The sequence below is a fragment of the Thunnus thynnus genome, chromosome 19 (assembly GCF_963924715.1).
Source record: "Thunnus thynnus chromosome 19, fThuThy2.1, whole genome shotgun sequence".
In the NCBI taxonomy this organism is placed as follows: domain Eukaryota; kingdom Metazoa; phylum Chordata; class Actinopteri; order Scombriformes; family Scombridae; genus Thunnus; species Thunnus thynnus.
In genome coordinates this window covers 8966699-8984116 of record NC_089535.1, presented here as the reverse complement: position 1 = coordinate 8984116, position 17418 = coordinate 8966699, and the positions used below count along the sequence as shown (strand labels likewise).

At 40.9% G+C, this 17418-nt stretch overlaps 1 protein-coding gene across 16 annotated transcripts in view; it reads left to right on the top strand.

Annotated features, from left to right (window-relative positions):
- LOC137171244 (disabled homolog 2-interacting protein-like) overlaps nt 1-17418 on the top strand; it is a 149323-nt gene that overhangs the window by 108999 nt on the left and 22906 nt on the right. For all 16 annotated transcript variants that reach the window (XM_067575130.1, XM_067575129.1, XM_067575127.1 and 13 more), the window contains 3 exons: nt 1608-1761; nt 3575-3673; nt 6399-6953. In XM_067575130.1, the coding sequence (XP_067431231.1) occupies nt 1608-1761; nt 3575-3673; nt 6399-6953 (808 nt within the window). The remainder of the gene's footprint in view (nt 1-1607; nt 1762-3574; nt 3674-6398; nt 6954-17418) is intronic.

The window sequence follows — 17418 nt, the reverse complement described above, 5'->3', positions numbered from 1 at the left end:
TAGATCCTACTTACAAGTAGTATGTGTGTATTTAAAGCCTGATATATCTTATTCCTCTGCATGGTAGACCAAAAGCACGTCAATGAGCAACACTGGCTCATCGGGTGACATGTTCCTTCTCCCTGAAGATTACAGCGTTGTGCTACACATCACAATCTCTTCACTTTGTTCTACATTGTACATTTCACAAAGACCATCAGTACACAGTCAAGAGGTTTATGATATGTGGTACAACAAGCTAGCAAAGCACTGTAAACTGAGCCGCATTCCTGCGCATGTGCAGTGGCATCTGTTTTACACAAAACTACTCTCCTGAGACCGAAAACATGATCGCTATTAATAGACTTTGGAGCTGTTTCTAAACAAACGACTGTGACCATAATCTTCTGCACAGAGGAAAATTATATATCAAGCATTGGATACACAATGCTTATAAGAAGGTACAGTTCATTGTTGGTGTGGCTCTGCATGACAATAAGAAAAATATAGAAAATTACCAGCCTTATCCTTTAAATTTAAGTACTTCAGCATAACTGGTAGTTGTCGATGGTTAGATGGTTAGAAAAGCAAAATGTTGGTCCAAATATCCAACACAATCCAATACAACAGCTCTGCCATAAATACTACTTTTATGAAGCTTATACATTTTCAGTTTTTGTTGACATTGTCAGAAAGGTGATAATTCTACTTTATGTTTATTATTGAGGTGGTAGTGGGTGCTGGTGGTGTACTGGAATGCATTATATTGAAAGGTGTTCCTAATATTTTGCCACCCTCGTGTAAAATGTCAGGAATACTTTTCAATTGAATCCACCACCAACACCCTGCATTAGATTGCACAGGCGTTCTTAATAAAGTGCTTAGTGATTGTACACTGCATGGAGACATTTGCTCTTTCCTAGTGACAGTCACTCACTCTTAACTCTTATAAAAACACAGGAAGTAGGGCGACATCAAACATAGCAAACATTGGAAAGCTCTTTACTTTGTCTCCTAATCTTCTCTGGCTAAAAATGGCAGAGAAATCAGGCTCCATGGCTGTTTTTGTCAGAATATTGAACATTTTATGAGGTGAGCTCCTGTGAAAATGGGAGAAAGAGTTGACAGAGTTATGAGAACAGTGCAGTTTCTGCGGTGTGTGTTTGTTGAATTATGCTCCACAAAACAGATAGCAAGTGGTTTATCACTGTGAAGCACTCTGCCCTTATCACAATATGGAAATTGTCCAAGCCTGACCTGATAATCAATGATATGAATTGCTTCCCATTTATAGTGGTTCCACCGCATCGGTTTGCAGTAAAGCTTGATTCAAATCTTTCATGCTTTGTCATTCATTCATTGATGTTTCAAGTTGTAAATGAGAAATCACAAAGCATCCATTAGCGAGTGAGTGCATGAGCATGTGCTGATACAGTGTGCAAGCTTGTCATGCCGAGGACTCGCTGACTTAGAAGCAAGTCATGCATCCTCTCCTCGTCATCCTCACACTTTCTTCTCTCACACTCACCATGAACACCCGCTAATATGCGCAATACATATGCTTCCTCTCTCTCACTTCCTCTGCAGGGTGACTCAGTTATCTCCCTCTTCTTCTTCTCTCCCTTTAGATCTCATCTGATGCCAAGGCTGAAGGAGTCTCGCTCCCATGAGTCATTGCTCAGCCCCAGCAGCGCTGTGGAAGCCCTGGACCTAAGTATGGAGGACGAGGTTATCATCAAGCCTGTTCACAGCAGCATCCTCGGGCAGGACTACTGCTTTGAGGTGAGGTGCCACAAACGCACATAGAGTAAATGCAGACACAGTTACTCATTATCCACGGTCAGAAACATCCAATCTCCAAGCATAAAGCTGCACCAATCAATATTTTTGTGTAAATAATGGGTCAGATGACTGAGTGTAATGTGAAAGGGGTTTTCCATAGTAACAAACCCACAGAGAATTATCATGACACTATATCTCTGCATGCATTTCAGCAGCAAAAGCTCTAAAAGTTCACTTTAGTTCACTAGCTGATGAACATATTGGAGCATTTAGCTGATAATGAGCTGGATATTTCCTCCAGAAATTGGGGGAGACCAAAAACAGAGCAGGAAGGAGAGTGAATATCGGACTTCAATCGAGTGGACAGACGCCTCCACTCCAATTGAATGATAATGTCGCTCCATATCCGCAGGATGTGTTAATAGGCAACTGTTTGCCGACACTATGACCATAACTAAAGAAGGAGATGATATGTCAATGTTGTGTTTGAAGCTTGTTCCGCTGCCATCGTTGTAAGTTCTGCCGCATGTATCACTAATGCCTAGCAGAAGCTTAAGATTACGCTTTGTAGAAGCCTGATAAAACATTCAGCAGTTTAAATTAGTTTGCTTTTGGATTCTGGGTTAATTTTTGATGAAGTTATGATGCTGTGATTAGTTCCCAAGGGGAACAACAAAGCATTTTAAAATTTTGCTATAGCTGTGATTTGCTCTCTTCACCATAGCAACACTGGCTGAGGCTTATAAAATAGTAGAAGAAGTATTCCAATCCTTTACCTAAAGGATAAGGCTGATGATTATCTATATATATTTTTTTATTATTAACAAATCTCATGTGCAGAGCCATGATATATCTTTTCCTCTGTGCTGTAGACCTCCGTATTATGAACACGTCAATGTGCCAGACTGCTGCACTTGGTGACATGTTGCTTCACCCCAAAGATAACGATTACAGTAGTTTGTTTAGAAACAGCTCCAAAGACTAATAACAGCAATCACGTTTCCACTCTCCGGAGAGCAGTTCTGTGTAAGGCAGATGCCACAGTTTTAATAGTTTTTGGACAACAACAGAGGTCCACAGCACAGTGGTTTAAGATATATCAGGCTTTGGATACACACACAATACTTGTAAGTAGGATCAATTCATTGTGGGTTTGGCTCTGCACATGAGATATGTTGATAATAAGAAAAATACAAAATCGACAGCCATATTCTTTAAGTAGCAACATCCCCGTGATCATCAGTGGTGTAATTTCCAACAGATTATGAAAGACATTGCTTCTAATTACTGTAAGTGTTAGCATGATGTGTGTACAAACACACAGTTGCAGCTGTAGCTGTTAGCCACAGCTGGGAGCCTTTGAGAGCCTGAGGAAGACAGAAATCCCTGAATACTTTCTATCTTACGCTGCCTACTGTAGACACCGTAAATCTCCACTGTTATCTGGCTGATTACATCATTCTGTGTCTTTATGCTATTTCCTGCTCTCTGTTCTTTCTCTGCATTTTTTTTAAAATTATCCAGTTATCACCCATCATGCCAAGCACTCATCTCATTCCTCCGTCCGTTCACACCACTCAGTCATCCCTGAACACTGCCAAGTCATCTTCAGTCTCCTTATATCCACTTTTGTGTATGTGTGTGTGTGTGTGTGTGTGTGTGTGTTGATGTGCTTCTTTGTCATTGTATTATTAATGAAGTAAGTTTAGAAAAAACTGTTTCTGTCCCACTTCTTCTCTGGCTTTGTTTTGCATGAAGTTTGATTATTAAAATATTAATTTCCCTTCTTCTTCTTCTTCTGTCGCGGCGGTAGGTCACCACCTCCACAGGAAGCAAATGCTTTTCCTGCCGTTCATCAGCCGAGAGAGACAAATGGATGGAGAACCTGAGGAGAGCAGTACAACCCAACAAGGTACGTGTGTAAATACCCAGTAGGTGGGATGAGACTGTGTGAAGCAATCAACACTTGAGTATATACAAGTGTCCCAATTCCAAACCACACGTTGCTACATTGATTAGCGTGAACGCAGCGAGCTATACGGTGTCGTAACTCATACAGCAATGCAATCTGATCATTTTAAATCCAGCTGCGATCCTCCTGCACCGTGCACCTCGAGAGCAGAGGGCACACGTCGCAGGGAAAAACACCAAGACTGTTTTCTTCTTCGTGCATCGACACCATCTGCAATCTCGACAAACACAGCTGTGTCAGAGGGAGAGTGGCAAACATGTCGAGCCGAGAAGTAAATCCTAATCTCACAGCATCTTTGCTCCTTCATCTGTCATTATTTAGCAAATTACTCACTAATTAGAACTTCAGCAAAAAAGTTTCCTAATGGCGTTTAAGTCCTCGTCGTCCTCAGCTCTTTTTTGCAGCGCTGTGCTGTTCCTCTATGTTAACGTGCATTTTTAATTATTGTATGATTTTGAGAGATTACAGTGCAGTGTTTTTTGTCAAATGTAAAAAAAATGGAAGTAGATACTGGAATTATTTGAAGTTCTCTGTAATTTTATGAAATCTCCAGCAAGGGGAGGACAAGAAAAAGATTCAAGAAACCTTACAAGTCAGTCATTTTATTCACTGAAAATATATATTTTGCTCCTAAAGGACTAAATCTTAATCTATAATGATCTACAATAACAGACTACATATCGATCAACAGAGAAAAAAAACGGACAGGTTGTTAAGAAAGATACACGCAGAACTCAACCGTGTTGACTTTTTGATTTGCAGGTCAATATTTGATACCATGACCTCGCCCTTTTCTTGTTGCTGGTGTTCGGTAGGAGGAAGGAGATGCTTACATAGTAAAGACAAGGAAAGAAAAAAAAAATACATTCAGTCATGTTCAATACCTATCTGCCAGAGATAATCAGTGTAAATGAAACACACGGTGGTCCAAACGCTGAACCTGCACAATTCAACTCCTGTATAAGAGGGAGGATAATTACGGGTAATTATGATAATAGGCAATTTACAGAGGGTATCATCTATGCGGGATGGTGTTTGATAGCAAATTTACTTCAGGGTGAATGAAGAGATACACGTAACAAGGTTTAATTCCTATTTGACTGTATGGAGCACCTTTATTTACAGTAAAGGTAAGGTAAATCCGGTTGTGTCAACAGACATACATTTGGAGAGGGTAACACTTCTAACAAGGCAAACTGACTTGACAATAAGAGTAAATTAATCATCAGGATTAATGCATCATTCTTCAAGGGGTGTAAGCCTGTAAAGATGTAGATGTTACATACAAGAAGGACGTTTAGGGACAAAGCAGAATAGAAGACACAGTGTTTGATGAGACGTTGTTGATTTCCTATTTAGTAGAGCTGTTCTCTGATTAGGGCGCGCTGGCTGACTCAGCACATGAAATCTTTAGGCATCTTCGGGTAGAGATAAATAAGGAAGGGAAGTGGTTGCTTATCACTGCCAATGTCTGAAGGAGGAGTTGTTCTCAGGATTTGTGTAGGATGAACCTCGATCACTCGAAACGTCTCGAGATCCGGGTGCAAGAGTCGATTAGGAGATGAATGTGGTGTTTGTGGATAAACGTGTGGAGAATGTGGGAATTGGGAGTGAAGGGAAATTGAGTTGTTTTTTTTTTTGTTGGACAGTGGATGGAAATAAATATTTCTTTTAGGGGCCCTGACTTGTTATTTTAAGAGCTATGAAAAATGCCTCTGCAATGTTTTGGAGAGTTCTGTGGAAAGGCTCTGCTATCTCTTTGAGTCAGTTTTTCTCACAGATAATGAGATCTCTTCTACTTTCTACAAGAAGGTGACGGTGAAACACGATCCTCTTGACCCGCACATGTCCTGATGTTTGACTAGAGTTGCCTATACGCCTTTTTTTTTTTTTCATGCCTTGACTTTTAGCTTTCACCTCATAAGGATACACCTTGAATGACCCGCAGACGCATTAAAGATAAGATGAAATGTTCAGAAACACCTCATATGAGACAGAATTTAATTATGAAGAGCCATAAAAGCATTCAAGATAAATTCAGTCGTATTACACAGGACGGTGTTTTTGTCGACAGCATGAAAAGCATCCAGATAATGTTGAGTTTTCTTAAGAGAAGCTACCAGTAGTTCAAACATCCCAATGCTCTCCTTGCGATTAGAGGCTCTGGTATTTCTTTTTAATAATGTAATTATTAGTTCCTCTTTTCATTGCCTCATTTTCCGAGGTAGTTTTCAAGGCAATCTGAATAATGGCCCAAAAATATGCCCTGCTCCTGGCAAAATCAATTGATGACATAAGAATGGGTGAGTACTCTGTGAAATAATGTAGGAGTGAGATTTTTCGTAGCTCTTTAATGACTGGAAACAGGAGAGAGAGAGCGGATTTTGAATCGCTACTGTGAAGTGATGAAGTACTTTCTGAAATGTTTGTCTTTTGAAAAGGTGAAACTTCAAAATCAGGGTTTGAAGCAGGCAGCGTTTGAGTTATTTTGTTTATAAGATCTTCTTAATATGTTGTTAGATTCATTCTCAGGTCAGTGATTGTCATCCAGTACATGTCCTCCCACTGAAATAAATTTTTTCTTCAACTTCCCAGTGGTGTGATTGTTGGCAAAACTGTGTTTAAAGACCTTACTAAACTACTATCTATCATCTTCTGTCTCCAGGACAACAGCCGTCGGGTGGAGAACATGTTGAGGCTGTGGATCATCGAGGCCAAGGACCTGCCAGCCAAAAAGAAATACTTCTGCGAGCTTTGTCTCGATGACTCACTCTACGCCCGCACCACCTGTAAGCTCAAGGCTGACAACGTCTTTTGGGGAGAGCACTTTGAGTTCAACAACCTGCCCGCTGTCATGAGCATCACGGCCCACCTCTACAAAGACACGGACAAGAAGAAAAAGAAAGATAAAAATAATTACATCGGACTCGTTAATATCCCCGTCGCAGCTGTTACCGGGCGACAGTTTGTGGAGAAGTGGTATCCAGTCAGCACACCCAACCCCCCTAAAGGCAAGACATCTGGACCTATGATCAGGATCAAGGCACGCTATCAGAGTATGAACATCCTTCCCATGGAGATGTACAAGGAGTTTGCAGAGTACACCACCAATAACTACATGCTGCTGTGCTCGGTGCTTGAGCCCGGGATTAGCGTCAAGAACAAGGAAGAGATGGCGTGTGCACTGGTGCACATTCTACAGAGCACTGGCAAGGCCAAGGTAAAGTACCAATAACAAGATTTATTTCCATTTTTCCCCACATTTGTACTCTCCGGACGATTATCTCACCATGAGTACTGACGAGACATTATAAAGTACAGTGAGGTTAACTACCCTTCCGCTGCCTGCTCATCTTATGAACTTTTGAACCCCATAGCCGTAATAACACACAGACAAAGACCAGACAGACAGGTGATTTCCTCTCGCTGCACCAGCCTGTATTACATTTTTAACTCAAGCTAATCCCTTACATGTATCCCCTGCAGTGCTTCACGGCATACCGATGCAGGACAGAAGCACAATATATCCACCGCTGTCTGTAGCATCGCAAGCATGGGGGAGATTAGTCTACCACAGTAGGAGCCCGGTCTCCCATGACAGCAGGCCTTCGGACTCAGATAATCTTCATCGATCCGAAGCTGTATTTTACTTTACTTTGACTGCACAACTTTTGTCTTTGGAGGGCGGTGAAACAGTTGTTGACATCATTTTGACCCTGCATATACAAACAGCAGAGTATGAGGTGGGAAGGGAAGTCATCTTATTGGCTGTTGAATACTGATGAATAAAGGATGTAAAAGTTTAGAGCTGAATTGATTTGTCGAATAATGAATCATCAGGAAGTCAGACACAATTTTGATAACAGATTAGTTGTGTAAGTTATTTTATTTAAGTGAAAATGATTTGCTGCCTCTCTGTTTTACATCATCGTAAACTAAATTTCTTTGGCTTCAGTCTGTTGTTGGCAAACCAAACAAGACATTTGAAGATGTCAAATTGTGTTCTGGAAAATTAAAAATGGACATTTTTTACTATTTTCTGGTATTTGACTGACCAAGAAGCAATTTACTGATAAATTTAGAACGTTATCTGCAGATTAATTCATGAAAAGAATTAGTTTCAGTCTGGAAGAAGTTTAATAATATGATGAATGTTGAATAAATAAATATAATGATGGATTTATTCAATTCCAAAGCATTTGCAACGGACAAAGTATTTTTAAATCAGGACAGGAAATAGGCATCTTGTTGTCCTCGTCATTGAAGACCGAAATAACTCAGGCTGCTTTCATCGCCGCAGCATCATCTTCGTCCTCTCTGCCTCGTCAGTCGCCAGCGACCACTTGTGCTTCAATTAAGCTCTTCGTGACGATATCTCGTCAACAGAGCTTTGAAACTTTCTCCGTCTTTATCAGGGCTCAGCCGAATGATGAATGATTAGTGCTTAAGAAGTGATATCCATCCACACTGTACTGCCAGTCTGCCAGTTTAGGCTCGGGACTGATAGCTGCTGATTGATGGGGGGAGAAGGCCTCTACAGCTCCCTGGAGAGACAGTCACATCCTTGATTACTTTCAATTAATCCCTACCTTCTGTGCAAAAGCACTAAAACTTTTACTTCTTTCCCCCACCTCCTGGTTTCTCTTCCTGGCTAAGGTTTCTGGAAGCCGGGGACACTTGGATGCTTGTAAAAAACACGGCTGGCACAGAGATGATATCTCAAGGTTGCTTATCATGAGAGAGACCCTCAAATAATGTCCTCACCACATCTGTGTTCAAGACACCGCACATGAAAAAAATCCTTTCAGTTCTACCTTTGAGGGGCTGTTATTACAGAGCCGCAGTTTTCTTTAGTCATAAACAGGAAGAATTAATGAAAGCTGTGTTGAAATGTCGAGTGTTTCTGCTGTTAGCTACTGCAGCTTCCTTTTCTTAAAAAAAAGACTTTCATCATTCGAGACATTGTGAAGTGGTCTGACATATTTAGGCACTACACTCGCGTACACACTCGAGTGCGTGTTTTCGCTTCAGCCTTGATGGATAGAGCAGTCAAGTCATGCCAAATACAGCATCACACAGCCCTACCAACAAACCACTTATTCTAAAATATTCTAAAGGGCTAATTAAGACATCCTTTGATGCCGCATAGATGGAGCATATATACATATATCATGACGTATGTTGCATGGTTTGTTCATTTACAATCCCGATGATTAAGTCCTTTTTTTTTCATCCGTTGCCAAGCAGGGTGCGGCCTCGCCTAACATCGGTGAGTTATATTTAGGAATCGAGCAATGTCCAAGATAAACTATGGAAAGTCCTGTAAGCCTGGTTATATTGTTTTCCTGCAAATGTAATGGAGCCCTTGGTATTTTAGCCCCCCCTCCCTGGTATTCTTGTAGTCTTCCAGCTATCCAGTATCAAGTGAAATCCATGCGTCAGTGTCTGTTTCGTATAGGTCAGAGCTGAAGACTTTGCGTTATATTTGCATAAGATGTTACACCCTTCCTGTCATCCAGCAGGGGTGAACAGGAGGTGAGCTTTTTTTGTTTTTTTTTGGGAGATGCAGCAGTAACTCTTTGTAGCTCTGCTGAAAGATGGAGTAAGTTCTGCTGCTTGATGTGCATCGTGCTAAATCAGCTGCGTACAGGTGGGGAGCAGCTTCTAATTGCAGCTGGCTATTGTTAAGAGATGCAGATTGCAGGTCGTAACGGTCATTAGTATGCAACACTTCCAGACTTCTGTTTCTTCCTGTGTCACTTTATCACCCATCACCGAATAATTACACCCCGAACATTCTGCTCCGTTGAACACTCGCTCTTTCTCCCCTCGTTCTCTCCCCACTTTCCGTCTTTGTCTTCCTTCATCTCTCTTTCACGCTTCGTCGCGTCTCGAGGCCAAAGCTCTCCGGAGAGATGTCATTACCGATGCTGTATTGATGTCTAGATGCGTTGGTGAGCACGACGGGCACGCCCCGCGTCGCCGCACAGATGCTAACTTTATACGCACACACCTATGTGTAGTCACAAGACATTAGCAGGTGATCGCAGGTCATTTATCCAATTTTATGCATGAACAAGTAGGCCTGCAGTGGTATTAAGATATATGTGGTGGGAGATTATGTGATCCTATGGGTGTGGGTTGATTTTAAGACTGTAAATCCAGCTGAAATCAAAAAAAAAAAAGAGAAATCTAACCATAACATTTCTGCAGATCTCCTAGCGGTGTAAGGTCACGACACGGGGGCCGTCTCCTGCCCTGTGGGAAATGCTGTTATGTCCACACACCCAAACATTACTATTAGAAGCCCCACAGTAACAATAGCAACCCTCTGCTGTGTTGGAATTGCCTGCAGAAGTTCACCTTTCTTTCATCTGAAAATATCCACTCCTGGCATGAATCCTCCTGCGTTATTGATCTAGTCTTCTCGACGCCTCAGCCCTCAGGAAGATGATGTTCTAATTTTGCTCCTCTCTGCCGCACCGACTTTTGGAAGCGACGATAAGGAGGATTTATCCTTATGATAACTGGCCAGAGGAGGGTGGTGTTCTGGTTATTATGCCATTGCTTTTTTTTTTATGTTATTGCTCCTGAAGGTAAACTAACGGCCCTGCTTAAGAGGGCAAAAAATATGAGTCTCTCCTCTCCACATCCTCTGTGGTAAATTGTCGCCAGCCCCGCAGCACAGTTATTCTCCGCTAGTTATGTGAAGCATCTTATTAATGCATTCAGCGCTGTCATCGGTGGGCAGTGATGCTCATCACCACAGCTGTGGTGCACGGGCGATAGTTTGTGGTACGCACATAATATGGTGTGACAAATGATTTATTAACATGACATGAAGGGCTCTGGTAATTCTGTATTCCTCTGGGCTTTTTTGTTTTTTTAACATGGCTTTGAATTCAATCAGTTGTCCCCTGAGAGGGCCAGTGAGCGTTCGTATCAAGCTAGCCATTCGTCAATACTCTCTCTAGTAACAGAGAAGTTGCAAATATTGTTTTTTTTTTTATTATTTTTGACAGTAGCAATCGGCTTCTCCAGTACAGTATGTGCTGGCGTCTTTTTTTCTTCCATATATAGAGCTTTGTCTGAGTTTCCAGAGTTTTTTAATAGCTGTAATCTGTATCATTCACCACAGAAGAAGTGTAGCCTGTGATGAACTAAGATGTTGGAGGAGACAGACGTACGGTGTGTGTGGGTGTGTGTGTGTGTAAAGTGTATTTGAGTGAGAGAAAGAGGGCACATAGAGAACAGAAGATGTCAGCTACCGTAGTCATAAAGCCACAGATCTATAGGCTCCAACCAGAACAGGAAATAAATTCAAAGCACATCAACTCACTCGCTCTCCTCATAGTCTTTCCTGTAAAAATCTGTACTACAAAGGCAGTGCATCATATTCCCAGACTGTTTAATAATTCACGGATGATTTATATTGACTATCCCCTGACAGCGTGGAGTGATGGAAGAGAGCTGGAAACAGCCAAACAGAGAAAGGTGAAGACACCTAAGATGAAGAGAAGGGGTGGAAAGACAAAAGGGAGGGAGCATTTAGAGAAATGTAGTTTCACCTTGCAGCAACACAGTCTCTGGCTGTGGTGCCAAACAGCAGCAGGCTGCAGAGGAAAACATTCAGCCGTACAACGTGATTCTCGACACATTGATCTGGAAGCCTCCTGTCGGCTGCGTTGGCACTAAGAAAACACACACTGTCTTTTCTTCCTCGTCTCTCCTCTCTGTATGTGTCTGTCTTTTTCAGTTCATTTTGCATTTATCACATACGTATGCAAAGAAAGGCATACAAATCAAGCCCTGAAATATACAAAAATGAAATGAAAATCAATAGATTCTTCACACAAATAAAATAAAATGCATGAATAAGATCCGGTGTTAAGTAGTTCATACATAAATTAAGAGTTCCTTCAATTGTTCCCTGTCCTTGACAACGCACCGAGCCTCACCCCAAGTCAAATTCATCTTAGCTATCTTATTCATCACATTTTTTTGCACCAGGTCACTTTTGATCATCCAGGTGTTCTCTTGCCTGCAGGACTCCATCACAGCACAACCTTTGGGATACAATTTGCCTCTTTTTGAAGCACCTACGGTGTGCAGCACTTGTCAAGTGACAAGAGCTGATATCATAAAAGTAAATGTTTAAATAACTTGGGGGATTTTTTTGGCTCGTAGGGATGACAGTGTCGGTCCGTCGGTCCGCCACTTTGGTCCAGACTGAAATATCTCAACAAGTACTGGATGGACTGCCATGAAATTCTTTACAGACATATATACAGTTCGTCCCCTTCAGGATGAATGATTATAAGATTTTTTTCTCTCATCAGCTCAAAAGTTAAATTTGCACAATACTTTGGTTTATGACCAAACACCTGCAAAACTGAAGACATAAATACAACATGCACGATAAATGTTTTAAAACTGAAGACATAAATACAACATGCATGATAAAGAATAAGAATATAAATCCCATTTGTTTTAAAACTGAAGACATTCCCATCAGCCACAGCTGTACTTTGTGTTCACTGTAGTGCTACTTAACAAATGGCAGCATGCTAACACGCTAAACTAAGATGGTGAACATGGTACGCTATACTATACATGCTAAATATCAGCATGTTATCATTGTCAATGTGAAAATGTTTACATATTAACCTTAGCTCAAAGTACCAGTGTGCCTAACTGAAGCCTCACAGACTCTCAGTCTTGTTTTTAAACATGTATTTGAGAAATAATGAGCCATTTGTATGAGATAATTTAACATACAGTATACCTTATTCTAGCCAAAATTATGACACCCCTCTGGAAAACCCTGGAAAAAAATGTAAATGTAATAGAAACAAGTGGAAATATGTTAACCAACTGGTATTTTTCAAATAAGATTTTAAGACTTAATATGAGGCTTGATGTTGAAGTGGGCAAAATTTCCATTTAATAATCAAATATGCATTACAGGGTGTTGCAGACTAATGACATCAACACTTAATATAGCAGACGCCCACACACAGAAATACAGACTCACAGGGAATATGCTCAGCAAGCTACAGTTTTTCCTGTTTTTTTTTCTGTTGAATGACAAGCCTCTGCGCCTACGGGAGGAGCCGCTTCCATTTCCATTCAGCCTCCAGTTCGCTCCGTCAACCCAATGTGACCCTCACAGGAAGAGCTGCAGGCTATAACGCTGTAATACTAGCCACCAGTCTCTAGGGAGAAAGACCAGGGGAGGCAGAGAGAGAAATGGAAAGACGAGGAGAGGAAAGGATGGAGTGGCTGCTGTGGTTCCTGTTTTCTTCCCCAGAGTCTCTCCTCAGCCCTTGCCCAAGGCTCGAAAACCAGACTCATCGATCAGTCAAATTGTTAATGTAATAGGGTTTCTTTTTCCTCCTCGCATTCAATTTGTCGCCGTCTTACCTACCTGCGATAAAATTACCAATTATTGAACCCAAACTTTGTTATTTAAATGATCTAAATAGGTGTATTTGCTGCCTTGTGGGATATATATTTACCTGAATACGAACTCTCAAAGCATCATAAGGTAATTTCCATTTTGTTTGTTTTCTAATGAATTCCATTAGTTCCACAGTCCATGACTTTTCCAATAATGGTGTTTCTATCCATTCACAAGGTAAAAACAATCTATGAACAAGACGTTAGAATTTATGCTAAAATGAATATGTTTACTCATGCTCTGTTGCAATGTAATATACACAAATAACACATTTTCTTATATTGGAATAATAGTTCAACAGGAGGACAATCTAAAAGAAAAGTAGGCACTAGTAGGAATACATTTTAATATTTTGTTTATAGACCACACAAGGAAAAACATGATTCGGCCATTATATCAGCATCATTTTTCTACATTTTGCACAATATACAGTGCACTAATTCCAATGCATATTACACTTCGTGGAGCACACGATAAAACAGAGTTAAAACGATCTGTGAGTGATATTCGGGCTCACTTTAGACATCCACATGCTCTTCAGGACAGCTTTTATCCCTGCCAGCTGTAAGCCTGGAGCACAGACTGTAATACCCATTGGTTTGTGGATTCCCATTTTGAAGCTTTGAGTTTGCATTTTTACGATTGCTATCTTGGATTATTGGATCCAGAAGTAACCATATTTGGATGAGAGGGTAGAGCTGACCCTAATGCTAGCTGCTAGCTTGGTTAGCACGGTGCATCTACAGTCTATGGTTAAAATGTTATAATGCTAATGCTTATTTTCACTAGTAAAAAACAGGCTTAAAACCATTAACAAAATGTACTTACCAGAAAAGACTGAACATCCAACTCTTTAGAGGGTCTTTTAGTACAACCGAATGCTGAAAAATTATTATTTAGCCGACTAAAATGTTACAACTAACTTTCATTAACTGAAAACACACTGAAATAGTGACGGCTACGCCTGTACTCTGTGAATCTGGGGTTACACCATGGTTACATTACCTAATCAATGCTGTCGCTGTGGTAGCAACTTGCCTGTGACGGCACCCAGCTGTTATTCAAAGCAGCCATGCCCTTAATTATGCATAACTTCAAGCCTAGATAAATTTTAAACGGGTGAGTTATATAAAAGTTCGCTCCCCGTACAGTTGTCATGAACAGGGAAATCAGCTATAGAGACCAAAACCGTTTTTTGTACCAGGTTGTAAACATGTTTACTTCTGCTGGAAAGTTGGATATTTTAACATGGGGGTCTATGGGATTGAGTCGCTTTTGCAGCCAGCCTCAAGTGGCTATTCGAGGAACTGCAGGTTTTGGCACTTCTGCATTGGCTTCATTTTACAGCCCCAGAGGTTACTGTATAACATGTTTATGTCACCACTGAGTGCTGACTCCTCGCTCCTTTTAACCGGCCGGTAGGGGCCGCAAGTGATCAACCACTGCAGCAAAAGGCATTTCCAGCAATCGGCTTGGCTAAAAACAAGTCTGTTGCAGGACACATTTTGGCCTTTGTCATGGCTTAAAACCTGATATCCGTAGAGAGGTTTGGTCTCATCTTGAACCGGAGCATCTGCAGATTAATTCCATACCCAATATGTTATGATCCACTAAAGTTAAGCACCATACAAGATGAATAAATCATGGTTTTGTTAGCTTTGCCACCATCTCAACTGTCATTGAGCTGGAAGGAACAACTGAGTGAGATTCAACTCTTTTATTTTGTGTGGTGTGTTACAACCAAATATTCTTAATAAATAACAACATTTAAATCAAGAAGTTTGGACTTATTGCCCTGTTTTTATTACCTTATTAAGTGAAGTTAGATGAACCCATGCCCTCAGACACACCTGGCGGAAATCTGCACTCTACTAAGTGCACTCTTCTAGTAATGAGGCTGAATTTACAAGAACATGTTATGTTATTTCACCCCTTTCTCTCTTGCTCTTGCTCTATCCTTTTAAGGTGCTGTATTGCTCTCACATTTGGATTTCTCTGCTTTATATTGCCATAGAAACACAGGAAAAACATCTGGGTGGGTTAAAAGCATAAACATGGTTCTTTTTTGGCTACTTTTTTCTCTCTCTTGTCTTTCACAGACTCAATGTCCTAGCTTTTCAAGGCACAGCATGTCAATTAAAACGAACATCATCGTGTCCTGTTCTGTGTTCAGATATGTCTGATTGTGTTTCAGTGCGTGTGAGACTCTTGCAGTGAGATTTCTGATCATAATTTTGTTGTCTTTTCTGAACTCAGTATGGGAGTTTTTTTTTTTATAGTTCAGCTCCAAAACATGAGGCCTCTGCACAATGTGCAGTGGAATATTGCTGAATAGAGATGTAAGCACTGCACAGACAGGGGTGCAATGGACAAGACTTTATGAGTTTTTCCTGGCAAGTAAGCCCATCTCCAGGGAGCTTCTCATCTTTTCAAACAGGACTCTGTTCCCTGCTATTTATTAGATATGATCAGCCGCTTTGCACTATCTACCCTCCACCCCGACCCCATCTTCATATCAACCTCCTTTCTCTGTGTACTGTGTGTTGGGGGGGTGTTGGGTTTTTTGAGGCATGGTTTAGCTGATGAGATGTGGCAGCGATACAGAGAGCGTTCCACTTCTCCTTATTAGCACTGAAGCAGAGGGAGGAGGAGGAGGGGCTGGCTGCAGGATTGAGGGAGTCAGTGACGAGGCTGAAGGATGACTGGAGGGAAAAGAAAGGAGTTCCAGTATCATTTTAGGACACGATTGCTCAGTGAAAGAGAGACTTCTATAATCATACTGGTGGTTCTCCATGTTGTAACTACAAATCATATATTTACTTACTGTTACTGCTCATTGATCTCCTACCTTTCAGGCAGTCACTGGTTTCCACAGATGTCACTATGGTATAAATACCAGAGTCATCTTTTACAATGACTGTACTTTGGCTTGTGTTTTATTAGTTAGAAAAGTTTAAACATTTCATACAGGTGTTCATGGTAGACAGGCAATATATCCAAATGACTTTGGCGATCCCCTGACTTCTCCTCTTGCGCCATCATGAGGTCAAAATTTTTGATAGTCCAGTTTATCACCAAATACCCTGCAAAACTAATAACATTCCCATCACATCCCATTACTTTTGTGTTTCATGCTAATTCATTTGTTTGGTTTATTGACACCATTCTGATATATTTATAAGATACAACATATCAGATTTTGTCAGGGATGTAATGATAAGTCCCCAAATTATTTCCATTGTCATCCCTTGGCAGCAGATGTTAACATTTCAAAACATTAAACTAAGATGGTGAACATACCTGTTAAACATCGGCATGTTAGCATTGTCATTGTAAGCATTGTCAGCCTCACAGAGTGTGCTAGCGTGGCTGTAGACTTGTTAACATAATGCAATAATCTTCCTGGTTTGAATTTCCTACAACAAAGCTTGTCAGTGCTGCAGACTTTCTCAGAAATTAGTGTTGTTGATGTGTCTGTGAATGCAAGAGTTGTCACAATGGTTCTGCTTTCTACTGCATTACCATGCTGTCATAACAAACAGCAAACTGGAATGAGTGGAAACCAGTTGCCAACTGAAAGCAAAGAAATCAATCTTAAAAACATATATATGTTGAAAACTGGTTGACATAATGTGTAGTTTGTACTTGAAGGAGAGCAGAAATATGCAAAACCACCATTATAGTCCCTCTAATCTCTCGATACGGTAGTGTTATTTTTTTTAGCTCCAAGCTGGCATGAATAAACACACTAGACGTCGGTAGGCTCAACAAATGTCTACCCTTAGCGGGTCACTGCAAGAGATTATTGTCAGAGGTGGTTGGATGTCATTTTCTTTCTTTCTTTTTTTTTTTAGACTACCAACAGAAAAATATTCTGTTATTATTCTGTCTCTTTGATGTCTCTCTCTCTCTCTCAGTTTCCCTCTCTCTCTCTGTCTCTCTCCTCTTCCATTTCATCTGACCATCCTCTCTAATCAGGCCTGGATTTGCTTCGCTTCAGTGGCCACATAAGCAGTGCGGAGCAGAGAGGACAGAGGAGAGGAGGGAGGCAGAGAGAGAGCCACAGAGGGGTAGAGGTTTGAGGAAAGATCATAATTGGGATGACATTTTCTTCCAATAAAAAAAAAAAAAGAAACAAGACCCCTAGTCTAATGATGGGATGGGTGTCCATACACCACAAAAGGTCAGGTTTCCTCAGGCATCTGTGTGTTATGTGTGCTGTTCT